Below are 27,493 nucleotides of genomic sequence, written 5' to 3'. Positions count from 1 at the left end.
ATAACCACTAGCCTCAGGGAACTACTGAACACTTGAAATGTGGCTAGTACAACCTAGGAATGGAATTTTTAATTAAATTCAAGTTAAATAAAACAGCCACATGTGGCTAGTGGCTGCTGTGTTGGACAGCAGAGTTCTATAGGATCACTCTAGGATGTGTGGATATTGGAAATTAACACTCTGCCCTGTGTGGGAAAATAAATTTTGTTACAGTAAACGTTTAATATTAGTTTGGTATTTGGAACAGCCCTGCTTTTTCATTCCACAAAATATTTTCTGTCTACTTTCTTAGCAGCAGAACTAAATCAATTTACAATTAACAAAACAATGTTTCTTTTCTTTGTTTCCTCCACTATAGCTGGTTTCTGATTATTTAAGGTGCTGGGGCACAGAAAAAACAAATAAATAAAACCCACATATAATTCAGATGACTTAAACCTTTCCCTCTGGCAAATTTTTAAGGCATCTGCTGAGCAGTTGTAAAATTATTTCATTTAGGACCTCTTGTTCTTATCTTTGCCCATCTTTTTATACTCTTACTATCCAACAGTAAAATAGATAAATATATCAGAAAAGTGGAGAAACTAAAAACTTTCAACTTGAATAATTAGTACATCAACTTAAAAAATAACCTTAACAGATGAAAAATAAGATTCTTCTTTCAAACAACTCTGACAATTTTGTACACACCAAACAGAATACTGGCCAGGTCATAAGACTCATTATTAATAAGGCATCCTTACATGGAGGTGTGAAAAATTAATTTTATTTTTGCATAAATATCATGATACTTTATTGTCCAAAGTGCTCCTTTCAAAATAAGTTAAAATGTTTCCATATTACTTTTATCAAACATGTAGTTACCGACTAAAGCATTATACCACTGATTAACCAAAGATAAAAATAATATGAGCCACTAAAATATTCTTGAAGGAAAGTGCTTACATTATTTTGTGAAAACATTTGTTTAAATCATTGATGCAGTGATTTAAGGGACAATTCCACATTTTTCTTTAAAATCCACAAATGTCTTAATGGGACATTAAGACATGCCCACCATTATAAAAACTAAACAAAACCAACCCCAAAACAAAATCCTACAAAAGCACATTCATTTTATTACAGGACATGTATGAAGTCACTGGGTAAAGCTCTTTTTTATGAACACTTTCGGAAAGCTCGCACTGAGTTCCAGCACAGCTCTATTATCAATCTGAGAACAGAAGGACACATCAAGTAAGGAGAGATCTTTGCAGGATTCCAGGAGTTTTCTTAAGGATGCCGGACTTACCATTCTTGTTCCTGTTTAAAAACAATACAAAACAAAACATTACACAACATTTATATAATATCCTGATGAAGAGTTCCTTTTGCTAATTATTTAAAATACATTTAAAATAGCCTTTTAAAAATTAAAAACATTTCTTAAAAGACTTAATATTGAAATTGTCCTGTAAAAAAATTTTTTCCAGCCAAGCTGGTCAATCTAGGACCTGAATTTCATCAATAACCTACCCATTTGATTTTCATTCCTACCTCCTACCCTTTCCAATCAGCTCCTCCAGACTTTCCTATTTCTGTTCACCCCAGTTCAAAACTGTTTGCACATCTCATTTTCCTGAACCTGTGGGTCAAATCAGGCCTCAATACTTACAATGATTCAACCTCTAATTCCATGCAGTGCAATTACTGAGCGACTACCCTATAGAAGCTTCTGTCTCAGGGCACTGGAGATACAAAGATGAGTAAGACACGTACCTGCCTTAAAGAACTCATTGACCAGAGTTGAAAGCAAATAAGTACAATACAACTTGGTAAGTTTTACAGTAAGTATAAAATGGCATGACTGGAAGACAAATGATGGCTGATGAGTACTATTTAGCTCATAATAAATTTGAAGTGATTATGGGGTATTCAGATGGAATATAAATCATATAAATCATGTAAAGCACCCGATACATGGCAGGTACTCAATATATACCAAATATGACTAGGCTCTAAGATGTCATGTGCAGTAACTACAGATTTTCTAGAGAGGGAAAAAAAAAAACCAACCCACAATGGTATTGCGTATACATTCGTGGGATGTGGATTAAAGTTTCTGAAACAGTAGTCTATGCCTTTTGCTCTGAGAAATCCTATCTCCTCCCCTCCCTGCCACAGACTCTAGAAGCTGTGACTATACTGCTATCCTGACTGTGACCAACCCTGTGACAAACCAATGCAGATCCTCCTGGGAATTCAGAATTGGGATTCGGTAAAGTCTCCAGTGCCCACTCAATCTCTTGAACTAAAGACATGGAAAACTGGGTCAGGATTGCTATATTTGGCCATGTGTACCCAGAGAAGTAGAGATGGCCAGCATGACAAAAGAAGAACAAAGCAAGACCAGAGGGAGATGCAGACACAGCGCCTAAGGCAGCAGAGGGAGGGCATGGGGGACGGGGGCCTCAGCAGGCAAGACAGGAGAAGGAAGGAAAAAGAGAAAAAGGTCCCTCGCCTTTTGATGGTTTTCGGTCCCTTCTGAGGTCTGACCACAGCCAGCTTCTACCCAAGGGATCTGAGATGGACACCTGTATCTTCATGATAATTGTCTTTTTCATATGCTTTAGTTGGTGGCTCAGACGGTAGAGAATCTGCCTGCGATGTGGGAGATTGGGTGGGGCAGATTCCCTGGAGAAGGGAATGGCTACTCACTCCAGTATTCATGCCTGGAGAATGCCATGGACAGAAGAGTCTGGTGGGCTACAGTCCAAGGGGTCACAAAGAGTCAGACACAACTGAGAGATTAACACTATACTGTAAGCTATCCTGATGGGGATTTCGTTATATAAGATCAGAAAACTTCACCGAAGCCTGTGAAGTTTTTCACCCAGGGTTGTGACCATTGTCTATTTGCCAGTCTTGGTCATTTGAATCTGAGTTTCCTGATAAACTGTTGTTGTTCAGTTGCTAAGTCATGTCCAACTCTTTTGTGACCCCATGGACTGTAGCCCGCCAGACTCCTCTGTCCATCAGATTCCCCAGGCAAGAATACTGGAGTGGGTTGCCATTTCCTCCTCCAAGGGATCTTCTGGACCCAGGGATCAAACCTGTGTTTCCTGCATTGCAGCTTGGATTCTTTACCACTGAGCCACTAGGGAAGACTTTCCTGATAAATTCAGAGCTCCTAAAGCCCAAGAGAATTTCAGGGAAGGAAGTCAGAGACTGAACGTTTAACTGGGCTGGTGTCCCCTGTCGTATTCTTCCAGGGCACTCTGTGCTGTTGTTCTGTTGTCTCCTTAGGACACAGTCCTGTTTTCAGGCAGCTTGCTCTTTCAGGGCACTGAGTATCTCCAGTGTTGAGAACAAGGCCAAACAGTATATGCTCAATAGGTGTGTACTCAACAAAAGGATGAAGGGGTGCTGGCTAATTTCCCAATGCCATCACCCTGGTGTAGACCCTCCTTAGATGGATTATTGCAGCCAATCTCTCTGATTTTGATCTCTTCCTTCTCCAAGTCACCTACTACTCACTTCCAGGTAAGGATTCCTAAAACATAGCTCTAAATACATCACTCATACCCCTAACTGAAGCCCAGTAAGAGCTCTTCCTTGTTTAATTTTGTGCAGATTCCTCATCCTGGTGTTCAAAACTCCCCATGTTACTCTCCATTATACCAACATTTTAGATCAAATAAGACTGCCTATTCTCTAAAGATAGTCTTGTGACTTCAACTCCTCTGCTTTTGCTTCATGCTATTCTTTCTGCCTAAAATGCCCTCCTCCCCCAATTTCCTGCTCATTTTTTAAGTCTATCTTTAAAATACCTATTAGCCTTTAAAAATTTTTTTATTTTATATATTTATTTATTTTGGGCTATGCTGGATCTTTGTTGCTAAGCACGGGTTTTCTCTAGTTGCAGCAAGTAGGGGCTACTCTCTAGTTGTAGCACGTGGGTTTCTCACTGCAATGGCTTCTCTTCTTGCAGAGCATGGGCTCTAAGACAACTGGGCTTCAGTAGTTGTGGCACATGGGCTCATCTGCCCCGCAGCCTGTGGGATCTTCCTGGACCAGGGATCGAACCAGTGTCCCCTGCATTGACAGACGGATTCTCAACCACTGGACCACCAGGGCAGTCCCTTATTAGCCTTTTGAATTAGCCTTTCCTTATTTCTCTGATCATCCATATTTCTCTGATTCCATGTCTCTGATATATATATAAATATATATATATTTCTCTTTGCTTTGAGCCTCATCAAGATGGACTTGCTTCTAGCTTGCATTACAGTTATTTATATGCCTGTTTTATTCCTTCTTGCTAGGTTATCAACTCTCTGAAGACAGGTACTCTATCTTATTCAGCTTTGTACTGATAGATAAGTACGTTTAGTATGAAGAAGTTATGCCACTTAACATTCATATGTGCTAATCACAAAATGACAAATAAAATAATGAATATCAGCATGGTTTAACTAAGAATCCCTTTTAAAAGAAAACAATAAGGAGTCTAACACTAAATGGTGAAAAGAAACCAAAAAACAATAAAAATACAGCACAGTGGTTAGAAGCAGAGACTCTGGTTCAAGTCCAGATTCCTTACTAGTCAGGAGCCCCGGACAAATCATTTAACCTGTTTCCACCTGTTTTCTCCTCTGTGGCTAATAAATCTATTAATACCTCATGAGGTTATGGTGATGATTAAATTGAACAGTATAAAGCATACAGTCACTTTGGTGTTAACATTATGAATTATTATTAGTGATATTCTTTTACTGTGCTCTTTATATTTGAAATAAGATGCTCCAATATATTTGCATGATGGTCATCTTCCATTGAAAATTATATACTTATACTCAGCAAAATAAATAATGATACTCCCTTGCTCATACAAGTCACAAATATTTCAAAAGAAGTCATGATACTTCTTACCTGTGTTTCTTTTATGTCTCCGTCAAGTAATTCATACATTCATAGACCAAACTTACACTACCTGACAACAGAACCCATGGTCCATAACAACTGTGCTTTGTTTTGGGATCAGTGTTACTTGTGTCTTTGTAGTTTGGTTGCATCTCTTTCAGATACTGGCTACTCTCCATCTCTAGTGTATGTTTCGGGGTTTATTTGAGGGTTTTTTTGGATGGGGAACTGTAAGATAGATTTTAAACAACACTGGCACCATCCTCTGAAGTGAAGCCTGATGGAATTCATGATTATTATTTTTTTTAATATAAATTTATTTATTTTAATTGGAGGCTAATTACTTTACAATATTGTATTGGTTTTACCATACATCAACGTGAATCCACCACAGCATGATTATTTTTACAGGCCTTTGGCTGCTTTTTCTCATTGTCCCTGTGACTGACTTTTTTTTGAAAATTCCAAAATATCTATCTTATACAAAAGTCTAGGCTAATTCAAGGGAGAACGTGAATAGGCAGGAAAAGAAACAAGCAAGTTAAGTGGGCGTGGTGTTTTGAAAAGACAGTACTGATCCTGGGGTCAAAATCCTTGTGCTTGACCCTTGCTCTGCTACATGTCAACTGCTGACTCCAGCACCCTCAACTATGAAAAGACAAATGATATCCAGCTTTCTGAGCTATGAAGATGAAGGAGAATATAACACAGACGAAGTATCTAGCCCAAAGTGTGTATATAATAAACAAGAAGTTTTTCCTAAATTTTTTTTAATCAACTGTTTTTTTACTGATTTTTAAAAATGTATTTACTTTTACTGAAGTATAGTTGATTTATAATATTGTATTAGTTTCAGGTATATGGTATAATGATTCAGTAATTTTTGAAGATTATATTCCATTATAAGTTATTATAAGATACTGGATATAATTCTAGCATATATATATCTTTGTTGCTTAGTTTGTAACTATTAATCCCATATGCTTAATTTTCCATTCCTAAGTTTTTAAGAAACAATTTCTGCCTATAAGTAACTTTGATAAGTAACATGTGACTATATAAGCAACATCTACAAAGGTACCATAAGCCTGGACTGTGGAGAGATTTTAAGTGAAACCAGAAACACCAGTGCTGAAAATCTTCAGGTTTCCCTTTGGTTAAATGTTGAATAAACAGGAAAAGATATAACTAGCACTTCAAGGACTACTCTATTAGTATTAATAGATTACCAGAAACACAGTGCAAGTGTTTTGGGTTCACAACTGTGTGGGCAATTATAACTGTAGGCATCCTAGCAATTCTGGCCAACATCAGAAGTAACAAAATATCACACAGTTTCTGGCTGTAAATTGCAATAAAGACACAAGGAATCCCAGAACTGGGAAGGATTTTCAATAGCTCTGCCTTAGGGTAGAACTACTCCTAAAAGCACAATCATCAGGGATAGAGACAGTATTCTTTAATCAAGAATTTAACATCAAGAAGCCGTGTGTGTGTCTTGAATTCATTACACAAACGGATTATTTTTTATCTGTCAATAAAAATGGAGAACACGGCTCATCCAAACTCTCATTCTTCTCACTAGACCAAGAACTAAGGATTATTCAGAGCTTTCTGGTAAGTTCACTGATAAAATTCTGTTATTGCCCTCCCTCTCCTACTTAAGGACAGTTATAATTATCAAGACAACATTTTGATTGCATCCAAGATTTTTTTTTTCTTTATAAAATGTCTGAGATTAGCTTTTATGTCAAGGCTTTAAAACAAAACTTACAGACTGCACCTTACCTAATATGTCCAGTTGGCGTAATCTGGTACAATTACTGGCCAGTTCTTCGATGTCTGTGTCACACACCGACCTGTTAGCCGTTAGAAAGAGTTTCTGCAAGTTTGGAAGCTGGTGTGCCAGTCTGGCAAAGCACCCGGTGCTGCTCTGCAGAGTAGGGCACCAGCCGAGGTCAAGTTCCTCCAGAAGCGGACATCCAGAAGCCAGTTCGGCTATCCCGCTCTCAGTGATGTTCTTACACCTCCACAGATCCAGAGTCCGGAGTTTTTTACACTTGGCTCCTATCATGCTAGCTGTCACGTCGTAGTCTTCAATCTGGAAATCAAGTAATTTCAGTCTTTCCCATACTATGCTCAGAAACAGAAACTGTCTGGAGCATGTTCAAACATCCTTAATCACCTCCTGTTGTTTGCTTCCATGTAAACATCCCCACATTGAGGTTAATACAGATCTGCTCGCTCATCTCCCAGAGCGGCCGCTGTTTGATAAAACAGCAAGAGTAATCACGTCCTTAAAAAGCCACTTAAAAGAATTCCAGACAGGATGTTAATGAATTAAATCCAAAGGCAGCCTGAAATCCTCAGGATTATTTCGTGTACGCCTCCCATTTTGACAGCGCTGTTGCCGCTTTGATAGGAATGTAAGATCTCCCTGAGAAAGGCCTGCACTTTGATAGGCTCTAAAATAGTAAGTGAATATGTTGATAGTACTAATAAGGATACTAGTTTTGGTTACATGAGGTCCTTGGAGACTGAAAATGCAACCTGAAAATAATTTAGATGGTGATACATTAGCTGTTGTCAGTTACCAGAGGTGTCCAGTGATTTAACTCATGATCATGAGATAAGCTTCTACTAATCAAGAATTAAACATTGTTCATGGACTTTGACTGTTTTAATGATGTTTCTTTAAACAGATTCTTTTAAGAGTTTTATTTGCTTTTGTTATAATCAGGTATTGGCATTATCACCAGACATCAAAAGGAAATGAAACAGCAAACATTTCCAATGATTACTTCCTTTTATTTCTTTATTCATAGTTTCATCTACAGTGTGCCAGCACTACTCCAGATATCAGCAACAACAGTGAACCAAAAAAAAAAAAAAAAAAATACCATGTTCACATTCCTTGGAAAGACATACAGACAGATAAGTGACCAAAATAAATTCAGAGAGTGATAAGTAAAATAATAAACAAGGTGCTGTGACAGTGAGTACAGTGGCAGGGGTTGAAGGAGGGAGTAGCGGCTGCCGGGGTCTCTGGGAATGAGTGGGACACGTTCATAGATGTGATATGGAAAAACAGGTTCAGTGTCAGGTAAAGCTAGAAAATCCTGGCTTAAGAAAAGGCAAACTGTCTATTGTAGGACATACTATTGAAAATGTCAGGACGAGGATATAGGAGCATTGTTTCCTAATTTTGACCCAGAATTCCTATCTGCCCTACTCTTTCCCATAGATACACAACTTTCTAAATTGAATATCTTTTAAGACTAACGTTCCATAGGTCAACTTTGGAAAATGTTGCCTGCTACTACACCTAATTCCAACTATAAACATACATAATTCCAACTCTAAAGTGCCTGTGATCAGAGGCCTGTTTTTCTAGAGAATGCTGCTCTACTTTATGGGGAGGTAATTAACAGGCAGAAACCTGTAGCCAAAGTTAAAACAGGGTCCTTACCAATCTAAAGAAGGCAGGCTAACAATAGGCAAAGATCCAAGTGACAGTAACTGGCTGGTGTGTTGTCACAGAAAGTGCCACGGAATGTCACTGAGCTCATGTAGAAGAGAAACTAGAAGGACCCAACAGAAGCCCATGAAATGGCTTCCTGCTGTTGTTGCTGCTGCTGCTAAGTCGCTTCGGTCGTGTCCGACTCTGTGCGACCCCATAGAGGGCAGCCTACCAGACTTCCCAGTCCCTGGGATTCTCCAGGCAAGAATACTGGAGTGGGTTGCCATTTCTTTCTCCAATGGATGAAAGTGAAAAGTGAAAGTGAAGTCACTCAGTCATGTCCAACTCTTAGAAACCCCATGGACTGCAGCCCACCAAGCTCCTCCATCCATGGGATTTTCCAGGCAAGAGTACTGGAGTGGGGTGCCATTACCTTCATCCTGCTTATTAAGGTCTTCCTAATAAGTGGATGAAAAACTGGAATGATTTAGGATTTCCTGAGTCTGCTTTGAGTGTGTGCGTGGTGGCGGGGGCAGGGGCAGGAAATAAAAATAAAAAGGAATAGGTTGCTCTACAGTTAGTTACACTGGGAGATGCATTTCCTTTGAGTGTGTATGCACACACACGTACACAGAACACACATACATACACACACCAAGGGCTCTGCTGTCCCTTAAGTGTCAGCACTATCTACTAACCATGCCATTTAGTTGAAAAACATTTAATTCATGCCATGAACTCTTTTAATGGCCTGTAAACTACAATTTTAAATCTCAAGATTATTTATTCCAAGAGTCCCTAGACTTTTGGATTTCATAGACCAGTGACGCTTCAAAAAATATGTGAGCATCAACATAGGCTTGTGGCCATCATTTTATCTTACTCAATAAGGGCACTAAAACAAACACAGGAGCAAACAAAATAAAATTATCTACTATCATCAACATTTCCAGGAAATAATCTCAGATCTCAAAAACTAAAATTAGCCTCGTGAAAAAGTTACCAAACTACTGGCATTTGGGTATGATTGATGCACTATTTTGTAAAGAAGCCCAGAGAGGTAAATAGCTTGTCTGAGATAACATATTACTTGAGGCAGAACCACCCACTTTACACCACACTATACTTCTCTCCTTGTTCTCACAGATAAGTAATGTCCATGTTTCAAAGACAAACTCTTCAATTTAAGAAAAATGTTTGAAAGTGGGGTGCACAGTTGTTAACCATAAATCTGAAAAGCTGCGGGTGGGTGTGGGGTGAGTCAGGATAAAATTCACCTATGGGAAGAAAAAATAATTTTCCAATACTTACCATGACACAACTACCCAAACTGAGGTGCTGAAGGTCTGAACAGAAGTTCAAAATGCTGAGCAGGGCTGTTTGCTGCCATTGGGACCCACATCAGACGCAAATAAGGAAAAAGAAAGAAAGTGAAACAAAGAGGTCAATTAGACATTAGGGGCTGTCACTGCTTTTCCTGAAACAGAGCTCAAAACCTCAGTTACAGACACCACAAATGCCATTTAATGAGTCCCCAGGTGTTCACACCATTGATTGGCTTGGAGTCAAGGTAATCATTACTCGTCTCCACATAAGTCGTCACTCTGTATATGATTTTGCATGTCCTAAAGACACTTATATTCCCTATGACCTCTCAGTGCATTTCCCAAAGGTAAGCAATTTGAAAGCCCGGTGAAGACGAAATAACAAGATAAGCCAAACCATCCCTCCTAAAACACACATACACACACACACACACACACCGAGAGCTGGTGACAGTGTAGAACAGCACAACTTTGACATTCACTGATCAGCTGCAGCCTGATGGAACTGCCAATAGCCACCCCAAATCAGGATGGAGCCAGTGACTTTAATGTCAAAGGATTCTCTTTGTTGACAAGGATCCCAACAACCATCGAGCACCTGTCACTAGCAACATGCTGACTGAAACGTATATAACGTGAGCTTTCTAGTCATGTTCCTGCCATTTCAGCCCATCCATCCTGGGCAGTGAAAACAGTCTCACCACTAAAGAAACCCAAAGGTGTGCGAGACTGCTACATAATCATGGTTCCTGAAACATCTCTAAACAATCAAAATCTCACTTGATTACATGCCCACTGTGACAAATTTTAAAACAATGCAAAACATTCAGATTACTAGTTTTTTCTTTTATAAACTAAAAAAAAACTACTACTCAAACGTGGCAAACTTTCTAAACATTTGAGCTAAATAAATAACATCTAACAAAATTAAAATGATAGTATTTAACTTCTGTTTAATCTATTTCAAGTGTTACAAAACCAAAAAAAAAAAAAAAAAAGCAGTGCTATATTTAAAATGGATTACCAACAAAGACCTACTGAATAGTAATGGAACTCTGCCTAATGTTATGTGGCAGCCTGGATGGGAGGGGTGTTTGGGGGAGAATGGATACATGTATATGTATGGCTGAGTTCCTTCACTGTTCACAGCTAATTCTACTTATTTAGGCAAATATTTTACAATAACTTACACAGTCTGCATATTAAATTGAGAATTAAAACTTCATTTAATTGTAGATAAAAATGATCATTTTTCATTCCTACCTTAAAAAAGGAACTAACATAGAACATAAGAGATTCATATTGAATGATACCACACATCTTTCCTAAATAAGAGATGAGAGATCAAATGCTGATACCAAGCTATGAGGGGATAAGAATGACCTTGGAAGAGATGCTGTGAGGAATGTAACAAGGAGTCAAATAGAGATAAATAAAACGGTTGACTGGTAGCACTGAGGTGAGCAAGCACAAGTTAACAGTTTCCTGACTTTCTCCAGCAGAGCTCATGATAAACCAGAGACTGTGGGAATACCCAGGTATCAGTTCAGGTCGGTCACTCAGTTGTGTCCGACCCTGCAACCCCATAGACTGTAGCACACCAGGCATCCCTGTCCATCACCAACTCCCAGAGCTTGCTCAAACTCATGTCCATCGAGTCAGTGATGCCATCCAACCATCTCATCCTCTGTTGTCCCCTTCTCCTCCTGCTTTCAATCTTTCCCAGGTATAGAGCACACCTCTATAGATCAGCCGGCAATCTCTCCAAATCCAGTTAACCAATCTAGAGTATCTTTAGTATCTTTTCTTTTCTCTATTCTATTAGTATTCAGAATGAAAGTACTACTATTGATGATAAAGCAAAAAGCAGAAACTGCCTCTTCACTTCCAGGCATAAAATGACCTGATTTTAGAGAGACCACAGACTCAATGATTTAGAGCAGGAGTCGATGAAACACGGCTCATTGGCCTATTGTCTGTTTTTATAAATAAAGTTTTGTTGAAACAAGGCACACCCATTTCTTTCTGTATTGTTTATAACTTTTCACTCTACAGCAGCAGGGCTGAGTAGTTAAGACAGAGACCATATGGCCTGCAAGGTCGAAAATATTTACTATCCTCAGAATGAACGGGCCCACCTCCAACTTAAGAAAACAATTCTACCTTAATGACTATTTGAAGCACTTCTACACTTCTAGAACACACAAACAGATGGATTAAAGCTACATTAAGGGTACTACAAAAAAGGTATTCAGAAATAAAAACTGAACAATTTTATGAACCTCTCATTTAAAAGATTTAAGATACCTTTAAGGTCCCCAAATTGACAAATTCTGCTGGTTAGTCCTGTAAAATTCAATATAAGCATAAGAGTAGCTCTATAAAATTAAAATACAATTTAAATAGTTAGTAGCTTTAATAATGCAAAGCAGCAGATTCATTTTCAAATGAGTTTGCAATTTTTAAACAAAGGTCAACGTTATTTAAATCACTGTGGAAGGGAGTTACTAAGAAATGACTGGATCCATGTTAATTCCTTCTACAGAATTTTCAAACCATACTCTAGGTCAGTAGTCCCCAGCCTTTTAGGCACCAGTGAGAGGTTTCCTGGAAGATAATTTTTCCATGGACCAGGGTTGGGGGGACCAGTTTGGGGATGATTAAAGTACACTATATTTATTGTGCACTTTATTTCTATTATTACATCAGCTCTACCTCAGATCATCAGGCATTAGATCCCAGAGGTCGGGGACCCCTGCTCTAGATGAATGCTGGCACCTGGTAAGTAGGATTTCCACTCATAAAGAAAGAATCCTTTTGCATTCTACCTGAAATCTACCTACTGGCCTTGATCAGCAGCTTCAAAATCCAATGGATAACTATAGGTTACAGGGAATTATTACTGCCTCTACTTGTTACAAGGAAATTTATTAAGAAATAAAGGAGGGATTCCCTGGTGGCTTGTGGGAAAGAAGCTGCCTGCCAGTGAAGGAGACACTGGTACATTGCCTGTCCAGGAAGATCCCACATGCCGTGGAGCAACTAAGCCCTTGCACCACAACTATTAAGCCTGTGCTCTAGAACCCAGGAGTCCCAAATACTGAGCCCACATGCCACAACTACTAAAGCCCTAGCACTCTGGAGCCTGATCTGCAGCAAGAGAAACCACTGCAATGAGAAGCCTGCACATCACCCTGAAGAAGAGCCTCTGCTCACTGAAACTAGACAGAGCCTCTGCAGCCATGGAGACCTAGCACAGCCAAAAATAAATAAATAAAAAGTTTTAAAAAGCATATGTAAAAGATGAAAGAAGATAGAAATTCAAATTTTCATTGATGGTTTTTTTAAGTGATGCTATCCATAAAGTAATCTCCTATCATAATCTCCTTTCTTCCAGACTTCTAAAGTGCTAAGCAAAAATACTTAATAAAATGATAACTGATGCTTATTATACTCACATATAAGTTTTAGATAGTCCAGATTTAGAGCTTAGTAGAATAACAATTATATATACATCATGCACATTTTATAATATAATGAGACCTTATATAATCTACATCTGCAATATTATGATCACTATTTTACATTAATATAGGTTTATAATTATTTTAACTAGTTAATACATCTTACAATTAAAATTTTTTACAGTTAAAAATTGTTGCTTATCTTTAATAACGAATACAACCCTTACTTACAACACTCTTAATATAGGATGGTAGAATTTTTTAAATCAGTATTTCCTACTCTAAAACATGATTCCTAGACAGCATATTAATGAAACAGATAACAAGTCTATATATCACAAACATACATTAACTAAAATAGACTAGTGACATCACCTTATCACAAATGTGCTTTCACTGATGATGTTTCAAACACATCAGAGCAGTAACTACAAGTAATGAGATGAGATGTTAGAAAAGTGTATTCACTAATGAATATTTATAAATTTACATAAGAAATACCACCAAAGAAATCCTAAGAACACAATAACTCAATTATTGAAATTTAAGATACACATACATGTATGAATTTCTCTTTCTCTAATTTAATTTTTGGAGGGCCCAGCATTCCAATATCAATAAATTTGGGTAAGGGAAATATAAACTAAAAGTTGAAGTATTTTAAGAACCATTTAAAGTACTTGAAACTAACTATATTTAGGATATTTAAATTCAATTACTTTATAGATGTTTGTATAAATCACCTACTATAAACTGTTTCTTTTATACTGTTTAAATATATAATATGATACAGTTTATATACTGATACATAACCACAACTTGAAAATAATATTGTCTTTAATAGGTTAAACCTGAAGATCAAAATTGTGGTAGAAAAGTTAGACTTGTGATTGAACTCTAAAAAGAGAATGTTCAAGATCATGTCATTATTCAGTCGCTCAGCGAGTCTGACTCTTTGCAACTTCATGGACACCAGGCTTCCCTGTCCCTCACCATCTCCCAGAGTTTGCCTAAGAAACTATCTTGGGCGAGTTAAATAAGCAGAGTGACAATATAGAGTCTTGTCATACTCCTTTCCAATTTTGAACCAGTTCATCGTTCCATGTCAGATTCTGTTTCTTCTTGAACTTCATACAGGTTTCTTAGGAGAGCTAAGGTGGTCTGGTATTCCCATCTCTTTAAGAATTTTCCAGTTTGTTGTGATCCACACAGTCAAAGGCTTTCACATAGTCAATGAAGCACATGTTTTTCTGGAATTCTCTTGCTTTCTGTATAATCCAGTGAATGCTGGCAATTTGATCTTTGGTTCCTCTGTATTTTCTAAATCCAGCTTGTACATCTGGAATTTCTCGGTTCACGTTCTGCTGAAGGTTAGCTTGAAGGATTTTGAGCATTACCTTGCTAGTATGAGTGCAATTGTGTGGTAGTTTTAACATTCTTTGGTACTGCCCTTCTTTAGGGTTGGAATGAAAACTGACCTTTTCCAGTGTCAAATTCTAAAAACCAATGTGTGTGAAACAACAAAACCTAAGACTAAATCACACACATTTGCCTTGCCCTAGAGCCAGACATCCTGGAATGTGAAGTCAAGTGGGCCTTAGAAAGCATCACTACGAACAACGCTAGTGGAGGTGATGGAATTCCAGTTGAGCTCTTCCAAATCCTGAAAGATGATGCTGTGAAAGTGCTGCACTCAATATGTCAGCAAATGTGGAAAACTAAGCAGTGGCCACAGGACTGGAAAAGGTCAGTTTTCATTTCAATCCCAAAGAAAGGCAATGCCAAAGAATGCTCAAACTACCGTACAATTGCACTCATCTCACACGCTAGTAAAGTAATGCTCAAAATTCTCCAAGCCAGGCTTCAGCAATACGTGAACCGTGAACTTCCAGATGTTCAAGCTGGTTTTAGAAAAGGCAGAGGAACCAGAGATCAAATTGCCAACATCCACTGGATCATGGAAAAAGCAAGACGGTTCCAGTAAAACATCTATCTGCTCTATCGACTATGCCAAAGCCTTTGACTGCGTGGATCACAATAAACTGTGGAAAATTCTGAAAGAGATGGGAATACCAGACCACCTGATCTGCCTCTTGAGAAATCTATGCAGGTCAGGAAGCAACAGTTAGAACTAGACATGGAACAACAGACTGGTTCCAAATAGGAAAAGGAGTACGTCAAGGCTGTATATTGTCACCCTGCTTATTTAACTTCTATGCAGAGTACATCATGAGAAACGCTGGGCTGGAAGAAGCACAAGCTGGAATCAAGATTGCCGGGAGAAATATCAATAACCTCAGATATGCAGATGACACCACCCTTATGGCAGAAAGTGAAGAGGAACTCAAAAGCCTCTTGATAAAAGTGAAAGTGGAGAATGAAAAAGTTGGCTTAAAGCTCAACATTCAGAAAACGAAGATCATGGCATCCAGTCCCATCACTTCATGGGAAATAGATGGGTAAACAGTGGAAAGAGTGTCAGACTTTATTTTTTTGGGCTCCAAAATCACTGCAGATGGTGCCTGTAGCCATGAAATTAAAAAACACTTACTCCTTGGAAGGAAAGTTATGACCAACCTAAATAGCATATTCAAAAGCAGAGACATTACTTTGCCAATAAAGGTCTGTCTAGTCAAGGCTATGGTTTTTCCTGTGGTCGTGTATGGATGTGAGAGTTGGACTGTGAAGAAGGCTGAGCACCGAAGAATTGATGCTTTTGAACTGTGGTGTTGGAGAAGACTCTTGAGAGTCCCTTGGATTGCAAGGAGATCCAACCAGTCCATTCTGAAGGAGATCCATTCCTTTCTTTGGAAGGAATGATGCTAAAGCTGAAACTCCAGTACTTTGGCCACACATGCGAAGAATTGACTCATTGGAAAAGACTCTGATGCTGGGAGGGATTGGGGGCAGGAGGAGAAGGGGACGACAGAGGATGAGATGGCTGGATGGCATCACTGACTCGATGGACATGAGTCTGAGTGAACTCCGGGAGTTGGTGATGGACAGGGAGGCCTGGTGTGCTGCGATTCATGGGGTCGCAAAGAGTCAGACACAACTGAGCGACTGAACTGGCGACTGAACTGAACTGAACTGATAGTCTCATTTCAGAGTTTATTTTTACCATGGTAGTGAATCTCTCCTATAATAATACAGTTGAACACATCTTTGGTCACAGATGACTAAACCAATCATTTTCCTTATCAACCCATGATGGATGATGGCAGAGATGTACAGTCAAAAAGTCATAGCACTTTGCATACCAGCTGAACTGGGCTGTAACCTTACTGCCTACATTAAGAGAAAGAATGCTTTGATCTGAGGGTTAAGGGTTGGATTATTTAGAGAGCACTGGAGACAAGTCTGAAGCACACTTGGTGAAGCACACAAGATGAACACTTGACATTGTTCATCTAAATGATGCTCAGGTGAAGAGGGTACACGTGTCCAAAGACTATCTTCTTCCAAAAGCATACCTTTCCTTCCTGTTAAGAGAAAGTTATCGATCTGCTTTGTGCTGAAGTCTTGAAGCATTTAAGTCACATAAGTAACACTCATGGTTCTCATTCTAAACTCACTATACAGGTCTCATAACTGTAATTTGGTTTCCCCTGTGATGTGCTAACAGTGAAAGAGTGTGTTAATCAGCCGTCTCTAACAAATGTGTCCTTACCAGGTAGACTGCTTATACCTGGTATATTGCTTACTGTAATGATTGTGGATGATAACGAATCTGACCCCCAAGAAGCCAAAAGGCTTCTCACTGTAGCTGAATCATAGCCAATCACACAGGTCACAAACACTCACCTCCACCAAAAGCCTCATATTTCCCCTGGCACTTCTATAAACCCATCCAAGATAGAAAAGAAGTATAGACAAATTCTTTCCTGGAGACCTATATTAAGGACTTTAAAAAGTTTGTTAGTTTTGGAATATAATATATGAGAAGTTATTTAAATCTTAATTCTTGATTCTGTTTAAAAACAAATAATTATTAATATCTTTTGTTTTCAGTTCAGTGCAGTTCAGTTGCTCAGTCGTGTCCAACTCTGCGACCCCATGAATCGCAGCACGCCAGGCCTCCCTGTCCATCACCAACTCCCAGAGTTCACCCAAACTCATGTCCATCAAGTCAGTGATGCCATCCAGCCATCTCATCCTCTGTCATCCCCTTCTCCTCCTGCCCCCAATCCCTCCCAGCATCAGGGTCTTTTCCAATGAGTCAACTCTTTGCATGAGGTGGCCAAAGTATTGGAGTTTCAGCTTTAGCGTCAGTCCTTCCAATGAACACCCAGGACTGATCTCCCTTAGGATGGACTGGTTGGATCTCCTTGCAGTCCAAGGGACTCTCAAGAGTCTTCTCCAACACCACAGTTCAAAAGCATCAATTCTTCACCGCTCAGCTTTCTTCACAGTCCAACTCTCACATCTGTACATGACCACTGGAAAAACCATAGCCTTGACTAGACAAACCTTTGTTGGCAAAGTAATGTCTCTGCTTTTGAATATGCTATCTAGGTTGGTCATAACATTCCTTCCAAGGAGTAAGCATCTTTTAATTTAATGGCTGCAATCACCATCTGCAGTGATTTTGGAGCCCCCAAAAATAAAGTCTGACACTGTTTCCAAGGTTTACATGTTATCTAGCTAAATGAAGCTGTTTAAAATGGACTGCATTTTAGATACAGCTAACAACAGCCTGTATTAGTCAACAGAAGTGACCAAAGTAGGTTCTTCCTACTTCAAGTGTTCCTCTTGATCTCAGTTAGTAATCAGCACTGGTTTTGGCAAGAGGCCATTCCTCCTCCTGAGTTTGTTAGCTGCACTCGCTCTACTAAAAGAAAGATCAGGGACTTTCCATGCCGTCCAGTGGTTAAGGCTCTGCACACTTCCACTGCAGGGGGTCTAGGTTCGATCCCTGGTCAGGCAGCTAAGATCCCACAGTCCTGTGACTTGGCCAAAAGCTTTTAAAAATAAATAAACAATATAAAGGCCATGTGTGCTCTACTTACCAATATACATAAATGTGTTCTTTAAATCAAGTAAGAATGCAGCCAGAAGAACATCATTATCTATGTGTCAGAAAGCAAATTCATGGCACTAAATCAAATCATACTATTTTCAAAAGACATGCATCTTCTGTAGGAAAGCCCAGGTGCTCTCATCAACAGATGGGAGTGGTACACATTTTACTTATATATAAACCAGGACAGAAAAAAGAAAACAGGAAGTGAGTTTTGATATTCAACAGAAGTAAAGATTAACTGCTTTTGTTTGTCCTCTAGTCCATGAAGATGAAGGCAGTGGGGCCCTTGAAACTGTTGTCCCAGCGCAGTGAGCCAGGTAAACAGTTGCTGTACCACACTTACAGGTCACTGTCATATACTAGTCCCCTACAAAACCTATAATCAGTTTTTTCACTTCTTCAAATTCTTTCAATTTATGCTCTATCATTCTTGAAGTGAGGCAATCAAAACTGGATGCAGGTGTTCCATTTATAACTCCAACTTTTAAAAAAACACTCTTGGTTCTCTTGTCTGCTGCTAAGCAACAGAATGACATTCTTACTGAGCAACCTGCACACCCCAACTCACCCCCAACTCCAGATATTTTTTCCCCCAAAACAAAGAAAAGGTAAACAGGTTGAAACTCCTAACACTAATCCAGATTGCTTTAGACAATGTGAAGGCCTTCTCTTGAAGTCACTTTTTGTGCAGTATGTTAAAAAGCTATCCTGTACAAGTTGTATTAGTTTGCTAGAACTGTCATGACAAAATGCTGTAGACTGGGTAACTTAAACAACAGAGATTAATTTTTTCACAATTCTGGAGGCTAGACGTCTGAGATCGAGGTGTTAGCAGGGCTAATTTCTTCTCAGGCCTCTCCTCTTGGCTTGAAACCTGCCATTTACTTTTGGTGCTTTCATATGGTCTCCCCTCTGTGTGTCTGTGACCTAATCTCTGCTCATAAGGAGACCACTCATATTGGATCAGGCCCCGCCCTAATGACCTCATTTAACTTAATCATCCCTTGAAAGACCCTATCTCCAAATACCGTCATATTATGAGGTACTAGGGGTCAGGACTTCAACATAATAAATTTTGGGGAGACACAATTCAGCCCATGGAACAAGTATTTAAGAATAGTTGCAGATATATGCCCCTTTAGGGGTAAAGGAGAGTTATATCTTTATTACTTTCAAATGGTTCAGAAAAAAATATGCATAAAGTAGAGCAATCTATTTTGTATGCAACTTTTCGTAAGTCTAAACTTATTTCAAAATAAAAGCTCTTTCTTTGTAAATATTTAAGAGTCTATTTCATGAGTTAAATTTCTACAGCTCTCTCTCACAAAAATATATCATCATGTATGGCTAAAGAAGGACTTGTAATTAATGTTTATCATAAGTAACAAGAATCCTGTGAATAGAGATAAAAAGAACAAAAAGAACTTAAAAGTCTTTCCAATCTTACATATCTCACTCTACTATCCTAACTTCCTTGTCATTAATGGTAGAAGAAACTACCTACAATTAAAGTCTTCTTCATGTTTGTCCCCATCTTTTGCCTTAAGTCTTGCCTATACAATCATCAAGGACCTACCAAATTCAGTAAAAAGAAAATTACTGCATTTAACCACTCGTTTCACTAGTTATTCTGAGATCACGCATTAAACAGGGTCTTAACTTCAGCATATGGGTCATTTCTGTTCTCCATCCCTTTGCACTATCTTTTCATCAGGCATACAATTACAGCCTTGCATCTACTGAAATTCAATCAATGTATATATACCCGTAACTCTGAAAAGAGATTATCTAATGATTTTTTTTCTCACTCTCTTTTTTTTTTTTTGATGTTTTAAAAAAACACTTGCCATCTCTGATGAAGTAATTTTTCATCACAATCCTAAACATATCTAAGGAAGGAAAAAGATCTGATAAAATAAACAAAACAAATAGAAATATATTTCACTATCTTTTTTTAGAGCTAAAAATTCTGAACAAATACAAGTTTAAAAAATTTTTTTACAAGTTTTCCAAGTTGTAGATCTCCCATCCATCTGCTTAGCTGATGTGGTTATTCTGTAGAAAGACAAACTTATCTGATGCTTATGAACTTATCGAACAAAGAAAAGAGAAATTGACAAGCAAGAGCTATCACTCATTCATTCAACACAGGTTTACCAAGTATCTACTATATATATTCACTATAGTGAATACCAGACAATGTTCTACATACTAGCTGTAAAGACATAAACAGTCAAACATGATCCCTCTCATTATGGAGTTTATAGTTAGGAATGTACTTTCCTTTTACCAGAAACAGATCAGAAGCATGAAAGCAGTAATTTAACCTAAGTCCCTCATAGCACATGCTGCTGCTGCTAAGTCACTTCAGTTGTGTCCGACTCTGTGCAACCCCATAGACGGCAGCCCACCAGGCTCCCCCATCCCTGGGATTCTCCAGGCAAGAGTACTGGAGTGGGTTGCCATTTTCTTCCCCAATGCATGAAAGCGAAAAGTGAAAGTGAAGTCCCTCAGTGGTGTCCGACTCTTAGCGACCTTATGGACTGCAGCCTACGAGGATCTTCCACCCATGGGATTTTCCAGGCAAGAGTACTGGAGTGGGGTGCCATTGCCTTCTCCCATAGCACATGATGGAAAAGATATTCCTATTTAGGAGGATCTATAAGAATACTTCACAAAGTTGGGAATAATTTGTAGGATTATGCTGAAAAAATCTATACTATCATTTTCACATGTACACAAGTCTATCTAATTTACAGTGTGATGTTATTTACAAGTACGATCTAATTTGGTCTTCTCAATAGCCTATGTGATAGGGTAAATTTTTTAACAGGTAAACTTTCAGCTTAGTATAAGTGACTTTCTCAAGCACATAAATCTTTAAAGTGGGAAAACCAAGAGAACTGTTTTATGATGTGGGTCTCTGATACAGACTAAAAAACAAATATCTTCCCAATTTTTACATTATAAAATAATGTCTGAATCAGATACCCAGAACTTGCTGCTGAGCAGTTTTAACCATAGTTAAAGTCTGCTAAAGATCTTACTGCTGTTTCTTCTCACAGTAGGGTACTGCTGCTGCTGCTGCTGCTGCTGCTAAGTCGCTTCAGTCGTGTCCGACTCTGTGCGACCCCATAGACGGCAGCCCACCAGGCTCCCCGTCCCTGGGATTCTCCAGGCAAGAACACTGGAGTGGGTTGCCATTTCCTCCTCCAATGCAAGAAAGTGAAAAGTGAAAGTGAAGTCGCTCAGTCGTGTCCGACTCTCCACGACCCCATGGACTGCAGCCCACCAGGCTCCTCTGTCCATGGGATTTTCCAGGCAAGAGTGGGTTGCCATTGCCTTCTCCACAGTAGGGTACTAGCTATGGTATAATCAAAAGCAGTGGAGCTGGGGAGAAAAATCTTAATGAACTAGGCCAGGGCATAAAAGGCTGGGTTTCAAAATGACACTTGGGGCTTGTTTTAAGGTTGCTTTCATTTTAATTGACTACCAAAGCAGCAATCAGACAGTACACACAAAATGCATTGTGATACAACCCCAGTTTCTAACAAGGTTATACATGAGGCTCAGTGGTCACTGCAGCAGGTCTTGTTGGTAAAATCTGTCAGGTAGAGAGAAGCGTAGTGCTCTGGACCCACTGTTTCACCACTGGCTCAGGGAGGTGCCACATCAGCATACCAGGCTCTACCTACCAGCATATAGGGCAATTCTGACCCTGCTGCTGCTAAGTCGTTTCAGTCGTGTCTGACTCTGTGTGACCCCATAGACGGCAGCCCACCAGGCTCCCCCATCCCTGGGATTCTCCAGGCATGAACACTGGATCGGGTTGCCATTTCCTTCTCCAATGCATGGAAGTGAAAAGTGAAAGTGAAGTCGGTCAGTCGTGTCCGACTCTTAGCAACACCATGGACTGCAGCCTACCAGGCTCCTCCGTCCACGGGATTTTCCAGGCAAGAGTACTGGAGTGGGGTGCCATTGTCCAACTGTGACCCCATGAGAATAGCCCACCAGGCTCCTCTCTCCATGGAATTCTCCAGACAAGAAAACTGGAGTGGGCTGCATTCCCTTCTCCAGGGGATTTTCCTGACCCAGGGATCAAACCCAAGTCTCCCAAATTGCAGGCAGATTCTTAACCATCTGAGCTACCAGGGAAGCCCATAATGTTTTGCTTAAGTAACAAGGGAGGTGCTTACAGATTGATACGATTACCAGTGTTGTCACTTTGGTTTGTTTTAAAAGAGACCAGTTGATTGTGTTGTCTTTTCCCTTTATTCCTCTGAGTCACTTAGTGCCTATAGGGGAGTCTGATGCAGATCCTGAGAATGACAAGATAACAGATGTAAATAAAGTATAGGCAGAGAGCACTGAATACAGAGCTGGGAAGCTGTTAAAAGTCAACACTGCCTGGGTAGGTTTTTCTCCATTTTGAATTTTGCCATTTGTATCACTAAAATGAGATTATTTTTTATTTTATTGTAAGTCCAATGCAGATCAATGAAAATCAATTTTATAATTTTTTCTATGTACTAAATGTCAGAAAAATCATCTAGAATAAATTTAAAAATGATTTTATGGTCTTTTGGCAGCTGGATTAATAAAAACAAACTTTAATAGGTAGTAACATATGGTACAAACCAAATTTTACTTAATGAAATCATACAGTGATTTCACATCTATGTTTAAGTGACTGGGGGAAGCAGAGTTGATGCTATTTAGACTTGGATACATATGTATAAGGTCTCCAGTCTTGAGCTATGAAATCTTCTCAATCTCTATAAAATCAAACTTTTTATAAAATATATAATCATATACTATCAGCTTCTGGAGGTAAATTGAAGAAAATTGTAGACTATTTAATGATTCCCTCACACTTAGATGATGTGAATTTGTAACATTTCAAAAGCATATCATGGGAAACGTTTTTACAAATCAACCCAGATGTAAGATGCCTAGCAAGTTATATAATTTATTAGTTTTTACCCTACTTTTCTTTCTGAAGGTTTACTTAATAATGAACTAAGCTACATTTCTTCTTAAAGTTAAATTTAATCTTACAAATTACAAATAGCTGTGAAAAGAAGAGAAGCAAAAGCAAAGGAGAAAAGGAAAGATATAAGCATCTGAATGCAGAGTTCCAAAGAATAGCAAGAAGAGATAAGAAAGCCTTCCATAGCAATCAATGCAAAGAAATAAGAGGAAAACAACAGAATGGGAAAGACTAGAGATTTCTTCAAGAAAATTAGAGATACCAAGGGAACGTTTCATGCAAAGATGGTCTCGATAAACGACAGAAATGGTATGGACATAACAGAAGCAGAAGATATTAAGAAGAGATGGCAAGAATACACAGAACTATACAAAAAAGATCTTCATGACCCAGATAATCACAATGGTGTGATCACTGACCTAGAGCCAGACATCCTGGAATGTGAAGTCAAGTGGGCCTTAGAAAGCATCACTACAAACAAAGTTAGTGGAGATGATGGAATTCCAGTTGAGCTATTTCAAATCCTGAAAGATGATGCTGTGAAAGTGCTGCACTCAATATGTCAGCAAATGTGGCAAACTCAGCAGTGGCCACAGGACTGGAAAAGGTCAGTTTTCATTCCAATCCCAAAGAAAGGCAATGCCAAAGAATGCTCAAACTACCGTACAATTGCACTCATCTCACACGCTAGTAAAGTAATGCTCAAAATTCTCCAAGCCAGGCTTCAGCAATACGTGAACCGTGAACTTCCAGATGTTCAAGCTGGTTTTAGAAAAGGCAGAGGAACCAGAGATCAAATTGCCAACATCTGCTGGATCATGGAAAAAGCAAGAGAGTTCCAGTAAAACATCTATTTCTGCTTTATTGACTATGCCAAAGCCTTTGACTGTGTGGATCACAGTAAACTGTGGAAAATTCTGAAAGAGATGGGAATACCAGACCACCTGATCTGCCTCTTGAGAAATCTGTATGCAGGTCAGGAAGCAACAGTTAGAACTGGACATGGAACAACAGACTGGTTCCAAATAGGAAAAGGAGTACGTCAAGGCTGTATATTGTCACCCTGCCTATTTAACTTATATGCAGAGTACATCATGAGAAACGCTGGGCTGGAAGAAGCACAAGCTGGAATCAAGATTGCCGGGAGAAATATCAATAACCTCAGATATGCAGATGACACCACCCTTATGGCAGAAAGTGAAGAGGAACTAAAAAGTCTCTTGATGAAAGTGAAAGTAGAGAGTGAAAAAGTTGGCTTAAAGCTCAACATTCAGAAAACGAAGATCATGGCATCTGGTCCCATCACTTCATGGGAAATAGATGGGGAAACAGTGGAAACAGTGTCAGACTTTATTTTTGGGGGGCTCCAGAATCACTGCAGATGGTGCCTGCAGCCATGAAATTAAAAGACGCTTACTCCTTGGAAGGAAAGTTATGACCAACCTAGATAGCATATTCAAAAGCAGAGACATTACTTTGCCAACAAAGGTCCATCTAGTCAAGGCTATGGTTTTTCCAGTGGTCATGTACGGATGTGAGAGTTGGACTGTGAAGAAAGCTGAGAGCCAAAGAATTGATGCTTTTGAACTGTGGTGCTAGAGAAGACTCTTGAGAGTCCCTTGGACTGCAAGGAGATCCAACCAGTCCATTGTGAAGGAGATCAGCCCTGGTATTTCTTTGGAAGGAATGATGCTAAAGCTGAAACTCCAGTACTTTGGCCACACATGCAAAGAGTTGACTCATTGGAAAAGACTCTGATGCTGGGAGGGATTGGGGGCAGGAGGAGAAGGGGACGACAGAGGATGAGATGGCTGGATGGCATCACTGACTCGATGGACTGAGTCTGAGTGAACTCCGGGAGTTGGTGATGGACAGGGAGGCCTGGTGTGCTGCGATTCATGGGGTCGCAGAGTCGGACATGACTGAGCAACTGAACTGAACTGAAGCTACATTTCTTCATAAAGTTAAATTTAATCAGAATATTTTTTAAATGAGGTGTTATCTTGCTCAGAGGGTATCAAACTTTACAGCACACAAGGCAATATAAAACAGTAAATATAGCAGTAAAACACAGGTGTTCATAATTTCAGAATGCAAAATCTACTCAAGAAAAGTTAGCTGACAATTTTACACCCTCATAAATAGTGAGTCACTTCACCATGGACTAATGAAAACATGGACTAACACTATCTTTAAACTGGCATTCAGGGACAAAAGTCTTCTCATTTTACAGATAAAGAATCCTGGAACTTGAAAGACTATGTGAAAGAGATCACCAAGAGATCACTAAGCTTGTTACTGGTAGGGCTAGAACTAGCATCAAAGTCTTCTTTCCACCAAATCACCAGTTAAACTCTAGCTAAAATTCTGTCCCAAGTCAGGAATACTATATTCACATTTCCGTGGATTAGTTTAAAAACTATGTCAAGCTAAAGATATCTACTCTGATCTACCAATAAAAAACCTATACACCCAGATAGTTTTATAGGTAAATTCTATCTAACAGATAATACTCATTTATTACAGTTATTCCACCACTCTAATTGCAGAAAGCAAAGGGAAACTATAGAGCCTCTTGAAAGGTGAAAGAGGAAAGTGAAAAAGCTGGCTTAAAACTCAAAATTCATAAAACTAAAATCATGGCATTCCAGTCCCATTACTTCATGGCTAATAGATGGGGAAAAAGTGGAACAGTGGCAGATTTTATTTTCTTGGACTCCAAAATCACTGCAGATGGTAACTGCAGCCATGAAACTGAAAGATGCTTACTGCCTGAAGAAAAGCTGTAACAAACCTAGAAAGTGTATTAAAAAGCAGAGACACCACTTTGCCGACAAAGTCAAAGCTATGGTTTTCTCAGTAGTCATATATGGATGTGAGAGTTACTATAAAGAAGGTGCCGAAGAATTGATGCTTCAAACTGTGGTATTGGAGAAGACTCTTGAGAGTCCCTTGTACAGCAAGGAGATCAAATCAATAAACCCTAAAGGAAATCAACACTGAATATTCATGAAGGACTGATGCTGAAGGTGAAGCTCCAATACTCTGGCCACCTGATGCGAAGAGTTGACTCACTGGAATGAGAAAGATTGAGGGCAGGAGAAGGGGGCAACAGAGGATGAGACGATTGGATGGCATTACCGACTCAAAGGATGTGAGTTTGAGCAAACTCCAAAAGATAGTGAAAGACAAGGAAGCCTGGCATGTTGCAGTCCCTGGGGTTGCATAGAGTCAGACACAACTTAGCAACTGAATAACAAATATCAAAAAAGAAGATGTCAATGTCACAAATCCTTTTTGACAAGATGTTACACTCCAAGCTCCAAACATGATAAAATGGCGTGAAAAGGAAAAACACAGCTCAATTTCATTTAAGAAAGTAGATGTAAAAAGTATTGATAAATAAGTCTTAACTCTTAAAGAATGTTTACTGTGAAACAGGTACTGTTGTAAACTCTTCATGTATATTAAATCATGTTTATTCTCACAACAACCATTTGAAAGGTATATTATCATTATATCCACTTATATAGAAGGAAACAGGGCATCAAGAAATTTCCTCAAGGTAATATAATTAGTAAGTGATATCCAAAGTAGAATCCAAATCCAGGCAATTTGGCTCAAAAATATTAGGAAAATAGCCTAGCTATGTATTAAGCTAAAACATGTAGGAATTATCCCAGGAATATAAGGACTGTCCAGCATAAGTCATTATATTAACAAATAAAAGAAGAAAAAAGATCAGGGTGGTAATGGAGGCTTTAAAAAATTTTAATATAATACACATTTTTGATAAAAATAGTCTTACTCAAATGATATTTATCACAAATAACATCAAACAATAGATAAAACTAGTAAGTTACATGAGGAGTTGTCTAGTTCATTAATGAAGTCTCAGTGCCTACACCAGTACCTGCCACATATTTGTCATATAAATATTTAAAAAAGAAAAAATTCCCTCCATATTAGAAATAAGATTGGTATACCTATTGTGACTCTATTATCCTACATTATTTATGAAGTTCTACTTAGTGTAGCAATACTTTAAACATTGGAACAGAAAGAAAAGGTATATTAATTTCCAGATTATACAATTACATCATTAGGAAACTCAAAAGATATAAGTTATTAGAACAATTATAAGCATTCAGATTTCTTTGGAAGGAATGATGTTAAAGCTGAAACTCCAGTACTTTGGCCACCTCATGAGAAGAGTTGACTCATTGGAAAAGACTCTGATGCTGGGAGGGATTGGGGGTAGGAGGAGAAGGGGACGACAGAGGATGAGATGGCTGGATGGCATCACTGACTCGATGGACTGAGTCTGAG

General features: G+C 38.8%; 1 protein-coding gene across 3 annotated transcripts in view; it reads right to left on the bottom strand.

Annotated features, from left to right (window-relative positions):
* Positions 1–744: 744 nt before the first annotated feature.
* Positions 745–27,493, bottom strand: part of FBXL4 (F-box and leucine rich repeat protein 4) — a 75,591-nt gene continuing 48,842 nt past the window's right edge. For 2 of the 3 annotated variants that reach the window (XM_059889779.1, XM_024996755.2), the window contains exons 7-9: positions 9,674–9,745; positions 6,691–7,003; positions 745–1,302 (exon numbers count right to left, since the gene is read on the bottom strand). In XM_059889779.1, coding sequence (XP_059745762.1) covers positions 1,139–1,302; positions 6,691–7,003; positions 9,674–9,745 — 549 coding nt within the window. In that variant the 3' untranslated portion in view covers positions 745–1,138. 3 annotated transcript variants of the gene reach the window in all.

The sequence above is a fragment of the Bos taurus genome, chromosome 9 (assembly GCF_002263795.3).
Source record: "Bos taurus isolate L1 Dominette 01449 registration number 42190680 breed Hereford chromosome 9, ARS-UCD2.0, whole genome shotgun sequence".
Lineage (NCBI taxonomy): Eukaryota > Metazoa > Chordata > Mammalia > Artiodactyla > Bovidae > Bos > Bos taurus.
The sequence above is the reverse complement of the archived record's forward strand: the minus strand, read 5'-3'. Positions and strand labels throughout refer to the sequence as shown.